We start from the raw sequence: 19,362 nt of genomic DNA on the forward strand, positions 1-19,362 counted from the left end.
TTAGTTTCTTTTCCAAAAAATTGATCCGTTATCAGTTGAACTGTTCGGTCATTGAAAAAGAAGCGCTAGCACTCATATGGGCGCTGCAACACTTCGAAGTGTATGTCAGGTCGGGAGTAGTACCTATTGTGGTCTACACCGACCATAACCCTCTCACCTTTTTGAGGTCCATGAGGTGTCCTAATCAGAGGATAATGAGATGGTGTTTATTTTTACAATCCTTCCATCTAGATGTGCGGCACATCCGGGGGACTGATCACGTGATCGCTGATGCGCTCTCTCGTGCGCCCTGTTCCTGAATGTTTACGTGACTGACCATTGTTTGATTTTGTCATGTTCTATCTTTCCTGTCTGTCCCCATCCTAGTCTTGTGTTCTTCTGTCCTCTTAAATGTTGCTTCCTGTGTTGCTGAGGTCTGGGGAGGAGGATGACGGCTGGGGCAAGTGGAGGTGTGAACATGTAACAATTTGTCGGTTTGGTCCTTGTTGGTCCCCGGTCTTATGGGGGGGGGTGTGACGACCCCCCCACTCTGTCTGCCGTATTCTCTCTTTGCTCTTGTTTCCTTATTAGGATGCCGGTGGGCGGAGTTGGGAGGGTCGTCAGCTACATGGGAAACACCTGGGCCGGGTGTGTCCCAGGATAAATGGACCTCTTCCACGTTCATTGAGGAGACTCTCTCCATGCAGACACCTTGATTGATTTTTGTTGTGGTATTTTTGTGGCTTTTTGGTTGTTTGCGTTGGCACCTTTCAACACCTTGCATTATTACATTTATGCAAAACACTCACTTACACTACTGATTACTGATTACACACACCATTGTTAATTATACTTAGTTTACTTTAGTTAATAAATATATATTTTGAGTATTCCTTGTCTCCACGTGTCTCCCTGCTGGTTTGTGACACAACCAACAGCCTGATCAACTCTTTGTGAAGGAGATGTGTCACGCTGCATAAGGCAAATGGTGGTCACACCAGATGCTGACTGGTTTTCTGATCCACCCCCCTACCTTTTTTTTAAGGTGTCGGTGACCAACAGATGCATATCTGTATTCCCAGTCATGTGAAATCCATAAATTAGGGCCTAATGATTTCCTTATATGAACTGTAACTCAGTAAAATCTTAGAAATGGTTGTATGTTGAGTTTATATTTTTGTTCTGTGTATATACAATATATATATATATATATATATATATATATATATATATATATAGTGCATGTTCTGTTTCTTTCCTCTTGTCCACACATACAGTTGAAGTCGGAAGTTTACATACACTTAGGTTGGAGTCATTAAAACTCATTTTCCAACCACTCCATACTTTTCTTGTTAACAAACTATAGTTTTGGCAAGTCGGTTAGGACATCTACTTTGTACATGACACAAGTAATTTTTCCAACAATTGTTTACAGACAGACTATTTCACTTATAATTCACTGTATCACAATTCCAGTGGGTCAGAAGTTTACATACACTAAGTTGACTGTGCCTTTAAACAGCTTGGAAAATTCTAGAAAATGATGTCATGGCTTTAGAAGCTTCTGATAGGCTTATTGACATCATTTGAGTCAAATGGAGGTGTACCTGTGGATGTATTTCAAGGCCTACCTTCAAACTCAGTGCCTCTTTGCTTGACATCATGGGAAAATGAAAATAAATCAGCCAAGACCTCAGAAAAAAATGGTAGACCTCCACAAGTCTGGTTCATCCTTGGGAGCAATTTCCAAATGCCTGAAGGTACCACGCTCATCTGTACAAACAATAGTACGCAAGTATAAACACCATGGGACCACGCAGCCGTCATACCGCTCAGGAAGGAGACACGTTCTGTCTCCTAGAGATTAACGTAATCACTTTGGCACTAATTTCAGAACCTTGACGTCATTTTTCAAAACTCTAGACACAAAACTCAAAACGGTCATCACTTGTAACACAGGCTGTCCAATGTTCAAAACATTGCATTGTGCATTCATATCTTTAAAGAAATCTTGCACTTGCACAATCATTGGTTCAAAAAACAAATTTATTGTGAAATACCAATGAAACGTTAATTTAGATCACCCACACACAAGCAACCGATAGTTTCACTGTGTCATTGTTCGTACGATCATTAAATATTGTAGTACAAAACAGGTGATACATGTTTCATTATGGTACTACATGTAAATACATCCCTGTAAAAGTACTGCAGTAGTAGAGAGAATACTACAGACACAGTGGAATCATTGAACAAAATCTGAAATATATTGATGAAAAACAATACAGTACTGTAAAACATCAAATGCAGTGTTCCTCAACTTGCTTGCTTGTAACAAGGAGAAGAGGTCGGAATTTCTTTGGCCAGCAGGCAACCATCCAAGTACCTGGACAACGTGGGGCCAACGTTACCATGTGTGCGGCTATATCAGAAGATGGTGTGGTGGGACGCAGACCTCGTATTGGATCATATAATGAAGCTCTCCTTGTAACCTTCCTTGATGAGCTCAATCAGGCCTGTAGAGCTGGTGGCGTGACCTATGTCATTGTGTGGGATAATGTCAGGTTCCACCATGCTCATATGGTGCAAGCATGGTTTCAGGCCCATGCACAATTTACCACCCTGTATTTACCCCCATACTCTCCTTTCCTTAACCCGATTGAGGAATTTCTCTCCACATGGAGATGGAAGGTTTATGATAGGCGCCCTCATGAACAAGTCACTCTTCTCCAGGCCATGGATGACGCATGCAATGACGTCACGGCAGACCAGTGTCAGGCCTGGATTCGCCATGCCCGAAGGTTTTTTCCAAGATGTTTGGCTAATGAAAACATCCATTGTGATGTAGATGAGAACCTGTGGCCAAATCCACAAGACAGAGTTGATGAAAATGTAGAAGTACAGTAATCACTCCTATGTTTTGCTTTTTACAGTACAAGCAAGCAAGTTGAGGAACACTGCATTTGATGTTTTACAGTACTGTATTGTTTTTCATCAATATATTTCAGATTTTGTTCAATGATTCCACTGTGTCTGTAGTATTCTCTCTACTACTGCAGTACTTTTACAGGGATGTATTTACATGTAGTACCATAATGAAACATGTATCACCTATTTTGTACTACAATATTTAATGATTGTTCATACAATGACACAGTGAAACTATCGGTTGCTTGTGTGTGGGTGATCTAAATTAATGTTTCATTGGTATTTCACAATACATTTGTTTTTTGAACCAATGATTGTGCAAGTGCAAGAGTTCTTTAAAGATATGAATGCACAATGCAATGTTTTGAACATTGGACAGCCTGTGTTACAAGTGATGACCGTTTTGAGTTTTGTGTCTAGAGTTTTGAAAAATGACGTCAAGGTTCTGAAATTAGTGCCAAAGTGATTGTAAAAAACTGTAACAGTCTTCCAATAGGGCTATAATCTGGTTAAATTCCCCTTTTTTAACATTATTGTAAGAAAATACATCTTTAGACATAGCACATTCTTTGTAGCCTGGTCCCAGATCTGTTAGTGGTCTTGCTAAACAGATGGCATGATGGCACATACAGACTGACACTCAGGCTTCAGACTTTTACTGTCTACCTGATCACCTCTTGGCTGTTGCAATCCTCTGGAAATGGGTCTCTTTTTCTCTTGATGTAAACTGTAGTACTGGCAAACCAGTCAAATCAGAAACTGGGATCATTGTTGATCCATTTATGATCAGATGAGAATATTTAAATCACCCACGTCCATGTATGAATCCAAACAATTCTGAATCAATGTGATCTTTCAAAATAAAACTCATCATCATGACATTGGAATTGCTCTGTTACTGAATTGATTGACACAATGAATCAGCTATTTCCAGTCATCTATGTAGCAGTATATCCACAGGGGGAGGAAGTACAGGGAGATGCCTCTGATATGACTGGGTGTCAGGTGGAAGGAGATCACAGAGCCTGGAACAGAGAAGAGAGGAAGGCTGGGAAGAGAAAGAAGCATTCATTTGGTTCAAACGTCTCTTGTCTGTCTCTAATACACCAGTAGGGGGCATCCTAACCCTAGCTTCCAGAGTTCAGAATACTATCCTCCGTGTTGGCAGTTGGTTCCAACACTCCACATTCTAACTCCATCCCAACTACATATGGTGTCCATTGACATTCGAAATCTCAAACCCAGTTTGTCTCTGTGTACGAACAATGTAGCAGCAATAGGTGTGTCAGAAATACGTGCTCAGCCAGCCCCAGTAGGATGTACTGGGGGAGCCAGCTGGAAGCAGGCCATGGAGGACACCTGGAGCACCTTCCCTGACAGGGCCTGCTCCGTCAGAGGATAGCCCTTCCTGTGGACCTCAGACAGGCCCGCTACCAGGACAGACTGGGCCGCACACGCATGATCCAGCACTGAGAGAGGAGAGGAGGGAGGGGACAGGGAGAGAAACAGAGAGAGAGAGGGAGAGAGAGAGAGAGACATTAACATTGACTGGCTCATTGATGTGGATGGTATTTGTGTGTGTGTGTGTGTCTGTGTGTGTGTGTCTGTGTGTGTGTGTCTGTGTGTGTGTGTGTGTGTCGTGTATGTGTCTTTGTCTGTGTGTGTCTGTGCGTGTGTTTGTGTCTGTTTGTCTGTTTGTCTGTCTGTCTGTCCGTGTGTGTGTCTGTGTGTGTCTGTGTGTGTGTGCCGTGTGTGTGCTTACTGATGACTCTGTCGGGGGAGAAGGGTGTTGTGATCTCCACATGAATCTAGGTAGCCATAACCAAATCAGCTAGTCACTGAGAGACGATATATCAACACAGAGATGGGCAAAATATACTGTACATCAAAAATGGATCTTGTTAAAAATACCAGATACTCTAAAGACTAATGTATCAAACTAAAATACAAAATACTTTTGTAGTTGTATGTAGATAAAATACAAATACATACAGGTAAATACATTTGCTAGTATACACCTTCACTACAACAACATTCTCAGTGACGGAAGAAAACAGCTTTTAACTTTCTATGACTGTGATATGAGATTGTTCATCTACCTTAGTTGAATGTACTGATGGTAAGTCTCTCTGGATATGAGTCTCTGCTAAATGACTAAAATGACAATGTAAAAATGAGCAATTGCAAAGCACACTGGGTATTATTATTGGCCTTCTTTTGGGTGCAGAGCTCATTATTTTAATACCCAGCATGCTTTTCAAGTGTTCTTTTTTACATGTATATTTAGTTCATTTAGCAGACGCTCTTATCACACCATAGTGCCATCAGACTTCTGATACCAATGCAGGGTGAAAGGGGGGCCACAAGATGTGAACCGCTATAAAACAAATGGTATAGAAAAGTATTTTGTATTTTCAAAATACATTGGAGTGTAGTTCATCCCAGCATAATTCAAATGACTAAATACTCAGAAGTAATTAATATATGTATTTCAAATGCATGTAACATAAATACAAACTATCTCTGCCGACTACCAAAAAATCTGTCACACTTCCTTATCAAAGAAACCACACCCCCTCTACATACAGAGTACACATTTTTGTCATTTACTAGTCACTTTATCAAACCATAGTGCCATCAGACTTCTGATACCAATGCAGGATGAAAGGGGAACACAAAATGTCCAACCCCTATAAAGAATGGTATAGAAAAATATGTTGTATTTTACAACAACAAAATGTTTTTACAAATTACAGGTCTCAAAAGTATCTTGTTCCAAATACATAGGATTGTGGTTCAGGCCAGTGCAATACAAAATGACAAAATAGTCAAAAGTCATTGAAATATGTATTTCAAATACGTATTAACAGAGATACTGCCCCCATCTCTGTCTCCACATTATCTTCTGTAACATGTTGAAGGGAATGCCTGCTGTTGGAAGCGTACTCCACCCTAAAGCCACTCTCCAATTAGGGCCACATCCTAGTTAAGCAGTACACCTTGCTGCAGTCAACTCTCTATGCCCGTTTGGTGAGCCACCATGCGGCTGGTGGGGTCTCCAACCCAGCCACTATCTCAAAGACTATGGACCTCTTGATGAACTCTTTTGATGTAGTTTTGATTGGTATGGTGGCCAAAGACATTTCAGTTATAGTTTTGTTCTTAAAGGGATACTTCAGGATGTTGTCAATGAAGCCCTATATTTACTTCCCCAGTCAGAGGAACTTGTGGATAACATTTGTGGTGACAGAAATTGACTTAGGTACAAGGTAATTAAGTAAGATGACATACGGTTAGTCTTAAAGGTACTAAACGTAAGTTATTGTGTGAAGAAGATATAATGAAGAAAACATTCTGCCAGTAAAACTTCATTAGAACAGTGTGTCGCACAAGTTCCTCTTTCTGGTCCTCTGTCTAAACCAACTGTTCTAGGCGGAGTGCCAAAACAGCTTCTGGGTGAGGGGCAGCATCCTGTTGTTGATCCTCTGTCTAAACCAACTGTTCTAGGCAGAGTGCCAAAACAGCTTCTGGGTGAGGGGCAGCATCCTGTTGTTGATCCTCTGTCTAAACCAACTGTTCTAGGCGGAGTGCCAAAACAGCTTCTGGGTGAGGGGCAGCATCCTGTTGTTGATCCTCTGTCTAAACCAACTGTTCTAGGAGGAGTGCCAAAACAGCTTCTGGGTGAGGGGCAGCATCCTGTTGTTGATCCTCTGTCTAAACCAACTGTTCTAGGCGGAGTGCCAAAACAGCTTCTGGGTGAGCATCCTGTTGTTGATCCTCTGTCTAAACCAACTGTTCTAGGCGGAGTGCCAAAACAGCTTCTGGGTGAGCATCCTGTTGTTGATCCTCTGTCTAAACCAACTGTTCTAGGAGGAGTGCCAAAACAGCTTCTGGGTGAGGGGCAGCATCCTGTTGTTGATCCTCTGTCTAAACCAACTGTTCTAGGCGGAGTGCCAAAACAGCTTCTGGGTGAGGGGCAGCATCCTGTTGTTGATCCTCTGTCTAAACCAACTGTTCTAGGCGGAGTGCCAAAACAGCTTCTGGGTGAGGGGCAGCATCCTGTTGTTGATCCTCTGTCTAAACCAACTGTTCTAGGAGGAGTGCCAAAACAGCTTCTGGGTGAGGCGCAGCATCCTGTTGTTGAGATAGAAGTCACAACAGCTCAGCATTAGGGTTGAAAACTGAGATGTGTCAGTTCTCAGAACCCTGTTCCGAGAACTGAAACAACACCCTGATCTCTTGAGTTTGTAAGTGATTGCCCAGTAATTATGCTCTGAGGAGAGATAGGTATTTTATTTTGCCTTTTAATGCCTTTTCAAAGTGATTTGTGAAACATTTATTTTTAATAAAACTCCAGGACATTTTCCTGTTTAAACCGGTCCTTTGCCTCCAGTGTCCTGGTCCTGAAAACACCCTGCAGACAGAGTATTCTACTACCAGGGATGGGATTAAACTACAAAATACAATTACAAAATACAGATACAAAATAACATCAAGATCAATGTATCAAAATAAACTACTAAATACTTGTATTTTGTAATGTATTTCATTCAATGTAATGTATTCATTTTAAATACAAAAACACATTTGCAAGTAACCGATCCGAACACCAACAACATTCTCAGAAACAGTGACAAAACCTTTTTTCTTGCTATGACAGTGACACTGTATTTTGCTATCTACCTTAGTTGAGCAAGTCACTCTGGATAAGCTAAATGACTCAAATGTAAATGTATATGTGAAAATGAACCTACCAAATTAACTGTAAAGCACACTGGGTATTATTATTGGCCTTGTTTAGGGGCGGAGCTCTTTAGAATAATACTCAGCATGCTTTGCAATTATTCATTTTTACATCGACATTTACATTTTAGTCATTTAGCAGACGCATTTATCCAGGGTGACTTTTAATTAGTGCCTTCATCTTAAGACAGCTAGGTGAGACAACAAAATATTACAATCATATCAAGTACATTTTCCCTCAACAAAGTATTTATCAACATGTTTACATATACATGTATATTTAGTTAATTTAACAGACGTTCTTATCACACCATAGTGCTATCAGACTTCTGATACCAATGCAGGGTGAAAGGGGGGCCACAACATGTGAACCGCTATGATAAATTGTGTAGAAAAGTATTTAGTATTTATTTGGAAAATAAAAAATACAAAATGCATTGGAGTGTAGTTCAGCCCAGTGTAATTCTAATGACAAAATATTCAGAAGTAATTAAAATACGTATTTCAAATACATGTAACATAAATACTAACCATCTCTGCCTACTACCCAACACTCTGTCACGCTTCCACATCAAATAAACCACATCCCCTCTACATACAGAGTACACAGTCAAGTAGGAAGCCACTTCCTGTCCTCTGGTGTAGAGTTCCATGAAACAGAAAGTCATCTTTGACACTGAACAGAAAGTAATCTTTGACACTGCCATTGCTTAAGCTACGGGACAGAGCACCAAAATGGCAGAGAATCAGGAACTGTTCTCTTGCTCCATCTGTCTGGATCTGCTGAAGGATCCGGTGACTACTGCCTGTGGACACAGCTACTGTATGGGCTGTATTAAAGAAAGCTGGGATCAGGATGATCTGAAAGGTGTCTACAGCTGTCCACAGTGCAGACAGACCTTTACCCCAAGGCCTGTTCTGAACAGGAGCACTGTGTTGGCTGAAGTGGTGGAGAAACTGAAGAAGACAGGACTCCAGGCTGCTCCCCCTCCTGCTCTGTGCTATGCTGGACCTGGAGATGTGGCGTGTGATGTCTGCACTGGGACCAGAAAGCAGAAAGCCCTCATGTCCTGTCTGGTGTGTCTGGCCTCTTACTGTGAGACTCACCTCCAATCTCACTATGAATCTCCTGCTTTGAAGAAGCACAAGCTGGTCAAAGCCACCGCACAACTACAGGAGAAGATCTGCTCTGATCATGACAAACTGCTGGAGGTTTACTGTCGTACCGATCAGCAGTGTATCTGTCTGCTGTGTACAATGGATGAACATAAAGGCCATGATACAGTGTCAGCTGCAGCAGAGAGGACTGAGAAACAGGTAAGACCAGAACTACTTGTTGGTGACTGTCTGATAAACAAATAATTAAAGATAGAGTGATTCTCCACAGAGGCAGCTGGGGATGAGTCAGCAGAAGGTCCAGCAGAGATTCCAGGAGAGAGAGAATGAGCTGAAGGAGCTCAAACAGGCTGTAAAGTCTCTCAAGGTGAGTATTGTTGACCAGAGGAGACACACCATTTCACTTCTCTACTCCAGTCAGAGAGAGAGAGAGGGGGGGGGGGGGGGGGGGGGGGGAGAGGGGCCCCTCTCCAATCCCACTGACCTCACTGTTGGGTACATGCTGTCTGGACTCTTTTCAGAGAATAGACTGCTTAATGTAACCGACGGGATATGAACCAGGTCTACCGCGGTAGAAAGCAACAGCTTGACCGTTACACCAAGAGGACATTCCCTATTGGGCTGAGGGCTGACACTGATTTTGAAATCGCTGGCGGGGCTACTTCATCACATAACCATGAGTAACCATGACTGACTCATGTCCCCTATACATTAACATGGAGCCCTCTCTCTCTCTCTCTCTCTCTCTCTCTCTCTCTCTCTCTCTCTCTCTCTCTCTCTCTCTCTCTCTCTCTCTCTCTCTCTATCTCTCTCAATTCAATCAATTCAAAGGGCTTTATTGGCATGGGAAACAAAGCAAGTTAAATAGACAATAAACAATCAGAAATGAACAGTAAACATTACACTCACATAAGATTCAAAGGAATAGAGACATTTCAAATGTTATAATTCAAGTGCAAACAGAGTGAGCCATTCGCCAGACTGAGTTCTGGAGGTGAAATGGAAATGAATGAGGGAGAGTTAAGTGAGGTAGAAGGTGTGGTGAAGAGCTCAGAACCAGAGCCTGGCTCAGAACCAGAGCCTTGGCAGATCCATTTGTGGTTTCAGGGTGGGTGGGAAAGGAGTTGGGTGCAGTTGAATCAGTGAAGGTAACATGTAGTGGACTTGGGATATTTGTTTGTTACTTCTGACCAGAGGGAGTGGGCGATCCGTGTCACGCAACTTGGGTCAAAATCTGTTTCTTGCTTTGCTCTTAGGAACAGGGCACCATTGAAAGGAGTGATTTCTGGGGTAATGTTAAGTGTGGAGGTGGAGAAATTCAAGTTGAAGATTCCTGGTGTTTGTGATGCCCGCCGTTTGGTGGGACGCAGACCCAGTAGTGAGCATGGTGAAACATAGGAGTCAGTCCTTTTGAGTTTTGAGTCTTTACCCGACAAAGTCAAAGGCCAAAGAGTGATATATGATTCAGTAAAGTTAGCTTCTTAGCATTCATAGCAATGGCTATCGACTGTACCGCAGAAATGGAACGTAAATCACAGAAAATAGATGTTGTTGTGGCAGCTGCAGCGAAGTATTTGGGCATACAAGATTAGACTTCAGAAGAGTTACAGGGTGTGTTGAGTGGTGGTGTCCCGTCCTCCCAGGCCGTTGGCATGGTGCAGGAGCAGATAGGGTCAAAGTAGTGGAATTGGGTAGTGGGTATTTAATGAGTGTAGGGTTAGTTGGAAGGGTGTTTTTCTGTATCATTATAATTTCCCCTTTTCCCATTTTGTATCACAAAGTATAATGGATTTATATTATAGTCCAGTTGGAGCCGGTAATGCAACATATTGGATGCCAACCGCTGTTAAACTCTAAAGAAGAAGAAACTTTATATTATGGCAATGTACAGTGTTGTAACGATGTCTCTGCCTCTCTCATTCCATCACTTTTGCGGTAGTTGGTTGTGTGGGTCTCTGGTTATGAATAGGGTGCTGACAGACAATCGTTGATAGATATTTATAGAGCTCTGATCAGGACGACAATTGATTATGAGTGTATAGTTTATGGAACAGCGGCATGGACAGAATCCTGTATATAGCTTCAAGGATATCTATTGGTGCATTTAAATCAACATCTGTATGTACAGTGGGGAAAAAAAGTATTTAGTCAGCCACCAATTGTGCAAGTTCTCCCACTTAAAAAGATGAGAGAGGCCTGTAATTTTCATCATAGGTACACGTCAACTATGACAGACAAATTGAGGGAAAAAAATCCTGAAAATCACATTGTAGGATTTTTTATGAATTTATTTGCAAATTATGGTGGAAAATAAGTATTTGGTCACCGAAAAACAAGCAAGATTTCTGGCTCTCACAGACCTGTAACTTCTTCTTTAAGAGGCTCCTCTGTCCTCCACTCGTTTCCTGTATTAATGGCACCTGTTTGAACTTGTTATCAGTATAAAAGACACCTGTCCACAACCTCAAACAGTCACACTCCAAACTCCACTATGGCCAAGACCAATGAGCTGTCAAAGGACACCAGAAACAAAATTGTAGACCTGCACCAGGCTGGGAAGAAATCAACTGTGGGAGCAATTATTAGGAAATAGAAGACAAACAAGACCACTGATAATCTCCCTCGATCTGGGGCTCCACGCAAGATCTCACCCCGTGGGGTCAAAATGATCACAAGAACGGTGAGCAAAAATCCCAGAACCACACGGGGGGACCTAGTGAATGACCTGCAGAGAGCTGGGACCAATGTAACAAAGCCTACCATCAGTAACACACTACGCCGCCAGGGACTCAAATCCTGCAGTGCCAGACGTGTCCCCCTGCTTAAGCCAGTACATGTCCAGGCCCGTCTGAAGTTTGCTAGAGTGCATTTGGATGATCCAGAAGAGGATTGGGAGAATGTCATATGGTCAGATGAAACCAAAATTTAACTTTTTGGTAAAAACTCAACTCGTCGTGTTTGGAGGACAAAGAATGCTGAGTTGCATCCAAAGAACAATGTGATTTTCTGGATTTTCTTTCTAATTTTGTCTGTCATAGTTGACTTGTACCTATGATGAAAATTACAGGCCTCTCTTATCTTTTTAAGTGGGAGAACATGCACAATTGGTGGCTGACTAAATACTTTTTTCCCCCACTGTAGTTGTCCTCCTGTGGGTGGAGGACGTACAACCTGTTAGAATTATAGTATACTCAGATTCTCTGTCTGTATTGAATAGTTTATCATCTGGTAAATCTAATAGGAGTGACCTGCTATTGGAGGTATTAATGTTATTATGGAGAATTGAGAGAATGGGTGTAGTAGTGAGATTCTGCTGGGTCCCAGCACATTCGGGTGTGGAAGGGAATGAAATTGTAGGCCAGTTAGCTAAAAGAGCTTTGAAACTAGATATATACAAGATTTGAAGGTCAGATTAGGAAGGAAGAGGTGGTGTTTACTAGATTGCGCTTAGGACATTGTACATTGATCTCGTCATTACATCTGGTTGGCAAGCATGGGAATGATTTGTTTCTGGGGGGTACGGTCGATGAAACGGTGGAGCATGTGTTGTTATATTGTTGTAAGTATGTTGAAGAGAGGGAAAGATGTGTAGGGTCATTGAGGTTGGGGGGGGGGGGGTTTGGAAGGGATTTAGGGGATGGGGGAGGGTCTATTAGAAGTTAGTAGGGATCTTCTTTATTTTCTCAGAAGTACTGAGTTAAGTAGGAGGATTTAGAAATGTTGGAAACCGTGATTGACCACACACTCCAGCACAGTAGGTGGCGGCATGCACCTTTAATGTTGGTTTGTGGAACGCCATTTTATCATAGAAGAAGAAGTTGGTTGTGTGAGAGATTTGTGGTTCGTGAGGAGAGCTACTATTCTTTTTTCTTTTGGTTCTTGCGTATTTTCTGAATTTATTTTCTGATGGTGGAGGGTTTGTTTATTGGTTTCCACTGTTTATCGTTTAGAGTTGAGGGGGGAGTAGGGGTAGTTTGTTAGGGCGGCGTGATGGCCTCAACCGAGTGGAGAAGAAACATCTGCACTCTGCATCCAGAATGAACAAGGCGGTGGTTGTGTTTATGAAAAAGGTTTGTCTTGTTGTGAGTGGGTTTTTTTGTGAGGGGTGTGTTGGTGCAGATGTCGCCTCTTTCGACAAGAGTTGTGGTGGCTAATCTGCCTCCGTTTATTGCGTACGAACAGACCGCAAGTAGTTGGTTAGTTTTGGTAAATTTGCAAGTGGTTTTCGTGTGTTCTCGGATGGGAGCCAAGCTGAATCCGTTAAACATGTCTGTTTTCATAGACAAGTGTTTGTTTCTTAACAAACTTCAAGGTTACACAGGGGAGGGGTGGAACACAGGGTTTGCTAGCACAGATAGTTTTCGGTGTTTCTAGTGTGGGGATCATCAGTTATAGGCTACAAGCAGCAATATGATTGATAGGTAGGACAGGTATTGAACCCAAATAATCCCTACTCAGATGCGCTAACCTCAATCCTAGTAAACATGCATTATAAAAACCTTCTATATAAAATTATCTCATATTGGGAGTAAATAGCCTCTGAATAGAAAATAAAAAACACTGCATCTTCCAGCCCACCAATAAATGACATAATGCAACCGTCGCGGTTAGCATATTTACCTCAACATGCCCCTCGTTTGCGTGAGAAGGCTTAGTGCTCGATGCTGGTTGATGAATTTGACAATTAATGTACTAGGAAAATACGTTTTTGTCGACCAGAGGTGACTGAATTAATGTTCAGGCGTATTGATAATCATTATAGTAATGAAGTATAATTTCAAAACATGACCATAAAAACAGGTAATAATAAACATGAATCAACATTATATTACTTCACAGTAATGTGTTAAATGCTTTTTCAGTCCTTCCTCTTGCGTTAGCAGTGTGGAAAGGGACAGTAAAAAGCTCAGGCAGGAGGAGTTTTCCTGTGAGGTGGAGTGGTGGTGTATCCAGGGAGATAACTAAACTAATCTTCTGAAATGTCATTCATGGTCTTATGCTGCCATCTATTGGAATTATTAAGCAACTGCAGTAGTACTGAATAAAGTGTTTTTCCTTACTAATCCGTACTAAAGTAGTGTTGACTCAGAATTGCAAAAAAAAATGGCAGGGGTACCAGGAGGGAGGAGAGTACATTTTTTACATTTTAGTCATTTAGCAGATGCTCTTATCCAGAGCGACTTAAAGTTATTGAGTGCATACATTTTCATACTGTCCCCCCATGGAAAACGAACCCACAACCCTGGCGTTGCAAGCGCCATGCTCTACCAACTGAGCTACACGGTAGTAGTGCATGGCCAAGTGGTGGTGCGCAGGCCGTGGAGAAAACGGTGGTGTGGAGGGTTGCAGCTGGGCTACATGAGCTGAGGCAGGTTTCTGTAGTAACAGAGACTCCGGTGGGCGAAGGCTTGGTGGGCTCATCCCAGGAAATATTGCCTGTCATTGGGGAAGAGGCTCTGATCAGGGGGGAAGTGCAGGGGGGCAGAGACTGGGGAGGAGGAGGAAGAGGGGGGAGGTGAGTCTGCGGGAGCGGAGGACCAGGCGTCTCGTTTTCAGACGGCTCATTGGGTCCTTAGCTTTCAGCCAGTCAGGCTGAGTGCCCAGTATATACGGTGAGAGAACTTTCTAGGTTCCTGATGGAGACTAAAGGGGAAAAAGAAGATTCTGCTGGAGTCTTATTTGATTGATCCTGGAAGGTTTGGAAGGTCAGTACAACACGTGATGAAGAATGAGGGGTTTAGTGTCCTCTCACCCAGGAAGCGGTATAGGCTGAGAAAATGGGTCATGGGTTCTTAAGGGCATGTCTTCAGAATCTGCTTAAATTGATGTTTTTTCTGGCATGGCGGCTTTATGGGCTTCTCTACTGGTTTCTGATTGTGGTGATTTCCCTCCCACCTCTTATGGAGATTTCACGGTTAGACTTCCTTAACATGAACGGCAGCAGAGACTGGGGGAATAAGTCAAACAAAAACATTAAAATGTCAAAAGAGGTGTGTAAGGGTAGGTTGTTATGTGGTTAGCGCCAAAATCAATTTCCTTGTCTTTGCTTTCCAAAATGTGTCTGCACCTAGTACAGGGCTCAGTTCTCTGTTTCAACAGGGCCCAGGCAGGTATCCTATTGGAAATTCCATGTAAAGCTCTTCCAAGATGCCACTTTTTGCTCAAACTTCCAAGGCTTTTGGGAGAGGTGGGGACAGCAGAAGGGGGAGTTTGAGTCTCACAGTCAGTGGTGGGACGTAGGGAAAGCCCAGATTCAGGTTTTCAGTCAGCAGTATACATATTTTTCCTCTTCAGAGGCCAGGAGAGTACTGGGGGAGCTTGAGCGGTTCATAAGTGAGGTGGAGGCTGAGCTGGTGGGCCAAGGTAGGGTGGGGCTACAAGATAATCTATCTGAACTACGCAGGGACCTAGTGGCTTTCATTTCAGAGAAAGCAAAAGGATCACTTGTAAGAGCTAGTTTTTCCATGTTGAGGGAGATGGATGCTCCCAGCTCTTTTGGGTTGGAGAAACAGAGTGGGGAAACCAAGAAAATCCATTGTTTACGTTGGTCTGATGGGCGTGTAACTTCTGTTGTGGGGAGATGAGGGAGCCTGATGGGTGGGTAACTTCTGTTGTTGGGGAGATGAGGGAGCCTGATGGGTGGGTAACTTCTGTTGTGGGGAGATGAGGGAGCCTGATGGGTGGGTAACTTCTCTTGTGGGGAGATGAGGGAGCCTGATGGGTGGGTAACTTCTGTTGTGGGGAGATGAGGGAGCCTGATGGGTGGGTAACTTCTGTTGTGGGGAGATGAGGGAGCCTGATGGGTGGGTAACTTCTGTTGTGGGGAGATGAGGGAGCCTGATGGGTGGCTAACTTCTGTTGTGGGGAGATGAGGGAGCCTGATTGGTGGGTAACTTCTGTTGTGGGGAGATGAGGGAGCCTGATGGGTGGGTAACTTCTGTTGTGGGGAGATGAGGGAACCTGATGGGTGGGTAAGGAGGGACAGGGCTCCTCCGCAGCTTCCAGGGGGGTTGCAGTGGGGCTGTGAGTGGCTCAAGATGCTTGGGGTGTATCTGGGCTCGGAGGGGTGGGGTTCGGAAGAAATGGGAAGGAGTGTCACAAGCGGTGGTGTCGAGGCTGACGAAGTGGAGGTGGTTCATCTCCCAAGTGGCATACAGAGGGACGGTGCTGATCATCAACAACTTGGTGGCATCCTCTCTATGGCTTAAATTGGCCATTCTCAACGCCCCTGGTGGTCTGCTTGTGGACCTGCAGCGCAAGTTAGTGAATTTTTTCTGGTCAGGGTGGCAGCGTTCTGACTCAGCAGCACAGAGGCTACTGTACCGTACGGAGGTGGGCTGGAGGGAACCAGCATGTGCTCTGTTGAGGAGGGCTGGTGGATTGGGGCTGGATCAGCAGATCTTCATCATGCGGCAGGAGAGACTCAATACAGCAGGGGTCTCTGATTTCTATGCTGCAGTACTGAGGGCTGGAGCAGCCTGAGGAGGGGCCACCACCGTTTCCACCACTGCAAGTGACAGCAGAGACTGGGGACTGGCAGGAGAGTCCGGAGGACTTACTGACTTTTAACACTCTGAGCTTAGTGGGAGTGAAGGGGCATCAGTGGCAGGTGGTTGTGGGGGCTGAGAACATGGCAGGGTATAGGTGGAGGGGCTCTATAAGCTCCCAGTGCTGGAAAGGTCAGGGGTCCTCCAGTGGAGGGTATTACATGGAGCCCTGGACACCAATAGCTGGTTGGCTCGGGTTGACCTGGGAGTTGGGGAGGGGTGTCCGTTTTCTGCAATGACAGACTGTTCATCATGTTTTTTCTGTGTTGCCAGGGTAATGCCATTACTGTTGACGCCTTAGGGTTGAGTTTGAGTTGTACAAAATGATCAACAGTGTGGAGATGTTTCAGGAGGTATGGGGGCTCAGGGGGGCTGTCTGTACGGCTGGAGAGGAGGGGTTGGATGGACGGTTGGAATGTAGTGCTGGATGGTGTATTGTACTGTGGTGTTGGGTACTGGATAATGTGATTGTGTGGAGGTTGTGGTGGCACGCAATGTGCTTTTAGGAGTGGGGGTGGGGGTGTTAGTGTAATGAGGATGGCTCATTAAAGTAAGACAAGTCAGTCTCTCTCTCTCTCTTAACAGCGCTCTGCACAGGCAGCAGTGAAGGACAGTGATAAGATCTTTACCGAGCTGATCCGCTCCATTGAGAGAAGGCGCTCTGAGGTGAAGGAGCTGATCAGAGCCCAAGAGACGGCTCAAGTGAGTCAAGCTGAAGGACTCCTGGAGCAACTGGAGCAGGAGATAGCTGAGCTGAGGAAGAGAAGCACTGAGCTGGAGCAGCTCTCACACACAGAGGATCACATCCATTTCCTCCAGGTAACTCAACTGCCTTGATACAAAAAATGTGATATGAAACTAAAACTCAATGTGAAACTCTCAATCATTTGGTTCTGTTCTCTCTCTCTCTCTCCCCCCAGAGTTATCAGTCTCTCTCCGGTACCAGTGTATCTTCAGACTTACCCAGCATCGTTGTCCGTCCTCTTCAGTACTTTGGAGATGTGAGTAAGACTGTGTCTGAACTGAGAAAGAAACTAGAAGACATCCTTAAAGGAGAATGGACCAAGATCTCCACTATAGGTGTGTTGAAAATAATAAGAACATCAACTTTAGACCATTGAAAGTTCCCTACTAGTCATATTCATGTGGAATATGGTATGATGATAACATCCCCTCTCTCTGTGAATGTGTTTGTGTGTCTGTAGTGAATATAGTGGATGTTGTACTGCCTCCAGAGCCCAAGACCAGAGAACAGTTCTTACAATGTGAGTCTCTTTATTATGAAGTAACTAACAGTCTCTTTTTACTGACACTCCTAACAATCCCTCTAGAAATATATAGCAACAGTAGATCTAATCAAAGACTGGGTATCTATCTGACTCCTCATATTTCTCTGATTTGATCTCTGTTGTGCTCTAATCAAAGACAGGGTAGATACAGTATCTGACTTCACTTATTGTTCTAACTCCCCTCATTGGTCTCTGCTCTTCTCCCAGATTCCTGTCAGCTCACACTGGACCCAAACACAGCAGGCACACACCTCTCTCTGTCTAAAGGGAACAGAAAGGTGACCTATACAGGCCAAGTCCAACCATATCCTGTTCATCCAGACAAATTCACTAACTACTGTCAGGTTCTGTGTAGAGAGGGTCTGTCTGGACGCTGTTACTGGGAGGTGGAGTGGAGTGGGGAGTGGGTTTATACAGCAGTCTCATATAAAGACATCAGCAGAACAGGGACAGGTGGTGGATTTGGACTCAATAACAAGTCCTGGAGTTTACTGTGTTATAGTGGTGGTTATTGTTTCATACACAATAATGTTGTGACTAAAGTATCAGGCCATCGGTCCTCCAGAGTAGGAGTGGACCTGGATCACAAGGCAGGTACTCTGTCCTTCTACAGTGTCTCTGACACAATGACCCTCCTCCACAGAGTCCAGACCACATTCACTCAGCCCCTCTATCCTGGGTTTCGTTTAGATCGTTTTCTCTCTGGTGCTGCTGGGTTTTGGCTCTCTGTGACTGCTGAGCTGGTTAAACTGTAGTAGGGTCCACATACAGTGGGGGAAAAAAGTATTTAGTCAGCCACCAATTGTGCAAGTTCTCCCACTTAAAAAGATGAGAAAGGCCTGTAATTTTCATCATAGGTACACGTCAACTATGACAGACAAAATGAGGAAAAAAAATCCAGAAAATCACATTGTAGGATTTTTAATGAATGTATTTGCAAATTATGGTGGAAAATAAGTATTTGGTCAATAACAAAAGTTTCTCAATACTTTGTTATATACCCTTTGTTGGCAATGACACAGGTCAAACGTTTTCTGTAAGTCTTCACAAGGTTTTCACACACTGTTGCTGGTATTTTGGCCCATTCCTCCATGCAGATCTCCTCTAGAGCAGTGATGTTTTGGGGCTGTCGCTGGGCAACACGGACTTTCAACTCCCTCCAAATATTCTCTATGGGGTTGAGATCTGGAGACTCCAGGACCTTAAAATGCTTCTTACGAAGCCACTCCTTCGTTGCCCGGGTGGTGTGTTTGGGATCATTGTCATGCTGAAAGACCCAGCCACGTTTCATCTTCAATGCCCTTGCTGATGGAAGGAGGTTTTCACTCAAAATCTCACGATACATGGCCCCATTCATTCTTTCCTTTACACGGATCAGTCGTCCTGGTCCCTTTGCAGAAAAACAGCCCCAAAGTATGATGTTTTCACTCCCATGCTTCACAGTAGGTATGGTGTTCTTTGGATGCAACTCAGCATTCTTTGTCCTCCAAACACGACGAGTTGAGTTTTTACCAAAAAGTTATATTTTGGTTTCATCTGACCATATGACATTCTCCCAATCCTCTTCTGAATGCACTCTAGCAAACTTCAGACGGGCCTGGATATGTACTGGCTTAAGCAGGGGGACACGTCTAGCACTGCAGGATTTGAGTCCCTGGCGGCGTAGTGTGTTACTGATGGTAGGCTTTGTTACTTTGGTCCCAGCTCTCTGCAGGTCATTCACTAGGTACCCCCGTGTGGTTCTGGGATTTTTGCTCACC

General features: G+C 43.8%; 1 protein-coding gene across 1 annotated transcript; it reads left to right on the forward strand.

The window, feature by feature from the left end:
- Positions 1-8,385: 8,385 nt before the first annotated feature.
- LOC311148679 (tripartite motif-containing protein 16-like) lies at positions 8,386-18,357 on the forward strand (the record flags this gene model as incomplete). Its single annotated transcript, XM_084185659.1, has 6 exons — positions 8,386-8,967; positions 9,038-9,133; positions 16,899-17,132; positions 17,234-17,393; positions 17,519-17,578; positions 17,810-18,357. 6 exons carry the CDS (start codon positions 8,386-8,388, stop codon positions 18,355-18,357), a joined length of 1,680 nt encoding a protein of 559 aa, XP_084041785.1.
- Positions 18,358-19,362: the final 1,005 nt, after the last annotated feature.

The sequence above is a fragment of the Coregonus lavaretus genome (genome assembly GCF_964263955.1).
Source record: "Coregonus lavaretus genome assembly, chromosome: 21".
Lineage (NCBI taxonomy): Eukaryota > Metazoa > Chordata > Actinopteri > Salmoniformes > Salmonidae > Coregonus > Coregonus lavaretus.